General features: G+C 39.3%; 1 protein-coding gene across 1 annotated transcript; it reads right to left on the bottom strand.

The window, feature by feature from the left end:
* On the bottom strand, positions 1 to 3,652 carry LOC309385109 (uncharacterized protein). The gene is made up of 3 exons (XM_081939210.1): positions 3,434 to 3,652; positions 1,823 to 2,792; positions 1 to 474 (listed from the first exon to the last, which is right to left on the bottom strand). The coding sequence occupies exons 2-3, from the start codon at positions 2,783 to 2,785 to the stop codon at positions 334 to 336; spliced, it is 1,104 nt and encodes a 367-aa protein (XP_081795336.1). The 5' UTR covers positions 2,786 to 2,792; positions 3,434 to 3,652; the 3' UTR covers positions 1 to 333.
* Between the last annotated feature and the right edge of the window lie 2,994 nt (positions 3,653 to 6,646).

The following is a 6,646-nucleotide window of genomic DNA, read 5'->3' as shown; positions in this document are numbered from 1 at the left end:
TACATTATTTTATTAGGGGTGAGAAACGTGAGCTGTTATTGAATTATAATTCCTAGCATTTTTCACCATTCGCCTTATTGACTGGACTTTTAAAGAGCATTACGTTATCTAGATCCATGATAAGGGATGCATTACTAAGTCTGCATCAGCTGCAGCTTCCAGACAATCATCAATGGCAGCCCTTAGTAAAACACATTACAGTACAGCTTACAAAGCTAGGGCTGAGGTGATTATATTATGTAATATAAAGGTGGGGGAAAGTGAGATGGGGAATTTCCTCTGAAACCAAGTTTACATTAACGGTATCACTGTAGGCGAGAGCACTCTTCATTCTCAAGGACAAGAACTCAATATGTTCAGGCCCACTGAGTTGCAGGAAGCGGGTGAATCAATTCTCTCAGCTGGCAGGAGATCATGTTGAATCTCTTCCTTGGCCTGCAAAAGCCTCATAAGTTTCTGGCAGCGTTCCTGCAACTGGAAGGCAAACAGAAATGACATGAATCATTCACATGATAGCAGAATTAAGTAACCCAGAAGAACCCCTTTTGCCTAACAGCCACACCTAACAAAAGGGATTCGTTTCCTCCATTCTTTGACACAAGATCATTAATACAGTAGTGGCCAAAATTGTGGAAATATTTTGGGAAAAGTGTATTTTTGAGGTCTGATGGCTAATAACACCACTTTTTGGGGGGAGTATTACCATAAAATTATATATCAATGGAAAGGTAATTTAATCAAAAATTGAATGCAATAACTTTCATGAAGGACTGGTTATTACAGTGGTTCTCAACCTTCCCAATGCCACGACCCTTTAATACAGTTCCTCATGTTGTGGTGAACCCCAACCATAAAATTGGTGTCTCGGTTCCTAAGACCATCGAAAATATGTGTTTTCCGATGGTCTTAGGCGACCCCTGTGAAAGGGTCATTCGACCCACAAAGGGGTCCCGACCCCCAGTTTGAGAACCACTGGGTTATTAGAATAGCAGTTATAAAGAAGAAAAGTGAAACACATAGAAAAAATGAGATATACAAAAATTATATCTGACAAATGTCCTCCTCTCAGCTTCAATACATGATATCAATAACTGAATCCTACTATGATCTGATTGGCTCACTGTCAGAACAGGATGACACCTGATTGGCTCTCTAAACACTCATGCTCATTGGCTACAATCAGATGAAGGAAAGCTAACTGATATCAACCAAAGCAAGTTGTGCTTCCTTTTTCTGGCTACTTGGCTATAACTTTTCATAGAATACAAATAATTGAACAAACTTTGTTGCATTACATTCTTGATTAAATTATCTCTCCATTGATACATAATTTTATGGTACTACTAAAATAAGTGGTGTTATTAGCCATAAAACCACAAAAATACTGTACACTTTTCCCAAAAGATTTCCACAATTTTGGCCATTACTGTACATTATGAAAAGGCCTCTATTCCCTCCAAATATAGTACACTGCCTTTTTAATTTATTCAGGATCCAATTCTCCACAGCCTTTGGAAGATCTGAATTTTGTTCCAGAGCTGGTAGAACTGTGACCATCCTTGATTATCCACAACTTATTAACCTAGACTCTTACTGTATAAATTGGTCGTATAAGGATTGGCCTGACCTCCAACTCTAGTAGCCAATCTCCCTGCAAGATGTTCTTGCGGTACTTCTCCAGCCTAAGATGTCTATTCAGCTCACAGAGATTTCTTTGGTGCTGTGCTCTAGACACATTCCAGTTGCCTTTCTTGAGTTCTTGCTCAAGTTCACTTTCCTTGGCCTCTTGCTGCAGATGCAGATCCGAAATCCTCTGGTTTACCTCATGAATCTCTCCTTCCAGAGTCCAAGAACGTTCCTCCCGCCAGAGCAGGGATAGGAGCTCTCCATAGGTCTCCTGAAGCCGATTTCTTTCTTGGATAATTGTCGTCTTATACATGTCCATATTATTTTTATTGTTGTCGGCTTTGAATGGTCGCGAGGTCTTCGTATAGTCATGATGGCTTAGAGGTAGTTCAGACTGGCAAAGGGATGCATCATGCCAAGGATGGGCCAGACTGCCTTTCATCCCTCTTATGTCATCACACCTCTGGATTAAGGCTGGATGTGAATGTTCTGGGTGGGAGCTATGCCTGCTGGCATGGTATTTCACCCACTGCTTAGTAAGCTCAGCAGCTGCTAAACTCTTATGAAAAAGATCAGGGACTAGCCTCAAGATCTTCACAAAGGGACGGGTGTAAGCAAAACCCTGCAGATCAAGGCGGCTCTGGGGGTGAAAGGTTTGCTCGCAGATCGAGTCCTTTTTCAGGAGCAAGGCCCATTTCCTTCTGAGGGCAAACAACTGCCTAGCTGTACGTGCTATTGATACTGTGGTGTGAGGCCTGCATCCTTTCATGAATCCTAAAGGCAACCCATCCAGTGAGTCATCATTAACATATAGGTTCTCACACAAAGGAAACACAACTTTGGCATCAAACTCTTCTTTCAAAGAACTTAGGTAGCTCACATAAGAGACAAACCAAGAAATGTAGCTGGCGATGTCAGATTTATTTTCACTAATTGTAATTCTCACAATGTCCTCTCTGTTACATTCCTTGGACTCCACCAGTTTTTCCAACTGCTGGAGACTGTGAATCTCTACTACACCATCATCTTCATGGAGCAGTAGCAACAATACATTGTAAAGAGTGTGAATGTCGAAAGCCTTCTGGCAACTTCTTATGTGCTTTTCAAAGGCCTGGATCTCATCTTGAAGAATGGTATACAGGGCTTCCACAGGTGCCATAGGTAACCTTAGAAAGGAGAAAGGAAAATTGTTGAGGGAAAAAATAATAATTGGACAAACTTTATTGTATATACCCACAAAAACCCATTTTTTTCTTTTGAATAATTGGGATAGCTCCCCCCCCCCACACACACATAAAAAATCCTCCTCAAAACAAAATAACAAAAAATCTTACACCTGTTTAAAAAAATCAGTCAATGTTTACATCACTGGATTACATTTTCATAAACTAGATAGATAAAATGTTATCCAAAAAATGGAAATATATTTTGACAAAAGGCAAAAAATACCAGAAGTGTTGTTTGTGAAAATCACTGCTCAATATTTTTCTCTATACTAACATTTTGCATACTTCCCACTACTCTTCATACATGCACGTATGAACAACTGAATTCAGTATTGCATACATCTGATGAAGTGGCCTTTGGCTTAAAAAACTTAAAACTCAAATAAATACATCTATTTTCTAAATACTACAATTTTAATTTTTACAGGAATAACTTAACCAAATCATTTCTCTATACATTGTCATCTACAAGCTGGAACCCACAACTGCAATACACCTCATGATGTAAAGGAAAACTTTTTGAGGGGTGCCAATAAGAGGCTGTCCTCTGACCCTTGCCTTTGTATGAAAAGTACACTTACTTTTCTTTTATATTTCACTTTATTCTCGGAAGTTCAGACCTTATCACCTCAGGATGTAGTGCCCATCTATTGGAAACAGAACCTGGTTACATTTTATTGAGCAGAGGGAGAGAGACAAACAATGTTTGCCATGGACACAGCATGTTGGAACTTGTTCTCAGGGCTCACTGCCAGGAGAGAAACTTAGTCCTTGTGTTATGAGTCATCAGCAATGGAGAACAACTTATTTGTACCATATAACTATAATTAAGTCTTGTACTTTATGATTCTTGACAAATGTATATTTTCTTTTATGTACACTGAGAGCATGTGTACCAAAGACAAATTCCTTATGTGCCCAATCACACTTGGCCAATAAAGAATTCTATTCTATTCTAACTTTCCAACGGACAGAAATGCAATCTCACTAACAAGAAAGAATTAGGAAGGTTAGAAATACTACAGCAACTCTACTAGAGATCAATGAAGACAAGACTCCTTTAGACCTCACATTTGGACACAAGAAGGAGTTGCAACTCAAACTGAACCTGATAAAATTTCAACTGAGCCCACATAACATACTAAGTTAAACCATGCATCTCTGAAGTATCTGTTTTATTATACCTAATAGTATACCTGACTCTAGGTGGAGAAAAGAAGACTTACTCCATCTCCTCATCATTTGGTTTAGAGTACAATTATAGAAAAAGTTTATTTCTTACATGCTGGCATTTGGAATTGAATTAGAAAGCCTAATGTCAACTTTTAGAACAGGTGATGGGACTAGAAAAACAATCTAGGAAAGGGTTTGGGTTTGATCTTCTCTTGACAAACTGGCTACATCAAATGATACTAATTTGGAAAATATTTAAAAACCACAAATCAATGCAGGATAGGGATGTTGTTAAATGAGGTAAATACAGGAAAAATGTACTGTACTCTTCTGAAAAGATTAACTCACAGAAAGCATATGGGGCCTGGATAAATAATTGCTCCTGGATATCCTCAATTTAAGGAGCTTAGAGGTACTCTGATGCTCTGGAACAAGACGTTTTTAAAGTAAGAACTATTCGGCACACATCTATTGGCTGAGATACTTTTAGTACTGTTGCTGCAGAATCCAGAACAATGTGTCCTGGGGGAAGTCAACCTCCATGCTAAGATTATATTGGATCAGCTCAGGAATTCATGGCATCTATAAAAACACGGAGAGAGCTAGTTTAGTATTTTGGTTAAGGTATCAGGCTAGAAACTGGGAGGTTGTGAGGTCTAATCCTGTTTTAGGCACAAAGCCAGCTGGGTCGCCATAGGTCAGTCACTTTCTCTCTGCCCTAGGAAGGCAGCAATGGCAAACCACTTCTGAAAAACCTTGCCAAGACAACTGCAGGGACTTGTCCAGGTAGTTTACAAGAATCAGACATGATTGAGTAGAAGTTAAAAAAAAATTGAGGTTGCACTGATTTGCTATCCATCTGCATTCTGCACACAAAGCAAATAATGACTGTTGCCATGATTTTTATAATGATAAAAATAATCATAGTCAGATGAATTTATTGTGGGAATTGGGCTCATAACATTCAAAGACTCTTTCACTTCAAGAATGGAGAATCACTTGGGGAAGTCTGCCTGGAGTCTTATGGAAAAAAAATGGATTTTTTTTTTTTTCATGGTTAAAGCTGGTGATCTTGTTGACACCTTAGCTATTAACCGGAAAGGTATGATGAGATGGCTGCTAATACAATCACTCTTAAGAATCTTCTACAGCTTTGCATATTATGTACTGCACTCTAGTTTTCATCATTGTGGGTGATGATACAACTGGCTAAAGAATTAATGATGGAGAACTTATCACAAACATGAGTGAATGCACATTAGGAAACACGACTATGCCTATAGCTTAGCAGCATGGGGGGAAAAGATATTTGCAAATTACAATGCATTTTAGCTTAAGGGTTGCAAACTACTCTTCCCTACTTGAAACACCCAAGCTTTTATCAGTCTCTGTGTGACAGATTTGTTCAACCTTTTAATTATAAAATTATTTGTCTACAAAGATCTAAAAGGCAGATTTCAAAGGAGTCTGAGCTAAGTGTCCAAGGCACAGCCATCAATACTGATTCCTCCAAACCGAAGGAGTGGGAAATACCCCATTTAAACCCTCTATTGGTTGTTTCTAACTATTAAGTGGGTGGTTGCCTCATGAGGATGAAATACAGATATAAGAGTCCAGCCTTCAGACCATTTCCTGCTCATGTTTTGCCTAGCCTTTATGGTAGAGGGTCTATGCTGAAACTTTTGTGGTGCTAATGGCCATTTAGCTTGAGCAGGGGTGTCCAAACTTGGGAACTTTAAGACTTGTGGACTTCAACTCCCAGAATTCCCCAGCCAGCATACCTGGCTGGGGAATTCTGGGAGTTGAAGTCCACAAGTCTTAAAGTTCCCAAGTTTGGACACCCCTGAGCTTGAGGAAAGCTAAATGGCCATTAGCACCAGAACGATTTAAACATGAGCAGGAAATGGTCTGAAAGCTGGACTTCATATCTGTATGTCATCCAGGCCTAGCAAGACAACCGCCTACTTAATGACTAGAAACAACCAATAGAATGCCTCTAAAAAATGAGCCAAAGGAGTCTGGGGACAGTGTTATTGGAGGAGCATTCCTATCTGTTGGCATTGTCACTTTGGATAGTGAATACACTCATACAAATACAATGATCAAAGTACTCAAAGTGAGGTGTTGTCTGCCTATATTTTGTAGGATCCATTTGAGTTACTTTTCAGTTGGGGATGTAGACAAGGTACTTGCTGCAAAATTATCTGCCCTCTGATTGGATGGCCATCAATACTGAACTTTCTACATTCTAAAATACTCAGGAGACAAAGAATATGGAATTCTTTGCAGACCAATAAATGTCCTCAAATATATGGTAACAAATTCATGGACTCTGGAGGGAAGATTTGTTATTTCTCTTCTTGCCTTTAAAAACACAGGAGATGGAGTGAGTTATAAACAGAAAGGGCCTGCAACATGCTTGAGTACAAAAATAGAGCTGATTGCTGATGCTGTCAGGTAGTTGGTACTATTCTTTGTGCTGATCTATTGGGGCTAAGTTGTGAGTTCCCTCTGCAAGCCTCAGATCTGACAAAGAAGTGGATAAGAATATCAAGAACAAAGAAAATAAGGGATATAAGAAAAGCTATGCAGAAGGAGGCGCCAACAACGCGACGATACGG

Source organism: Natrix helvetica (genome assembly GCF_964273705.1).
Source record: "Natrix helvetica genome assembly, chromosome: 1".
In the NCBI taxonomy this organism is placed as follows: domain Eukaryota; kingdom Metazoa; phylum Chordata; class Lepidosauria; order Squamata; family Natricidae; genus Natrix; species Natrix helvetica.
Note: the sequence above shows the minus strand (reverse complement) of the source record. Positions and strands in the feature narration are given on the sequence as shown.

Bases quoted from the DNA above. Each gene is read 5' to 3' on its own strand.
- LOC309385109 (XM_081939210.1), bottom strand. From the start codon at position 2,785: ATGGCACCTGTGGAAGCCCTGTATACCATTCTTCAAGATGAGATCCAG. The intron at 475-1,822 runs GTAAACCAGAGG...TTTGCCTTCCAG, and splicing joins TGGAAGGAGAGATTCATGAG to TTGCAGGAACGCTGCCAGAA.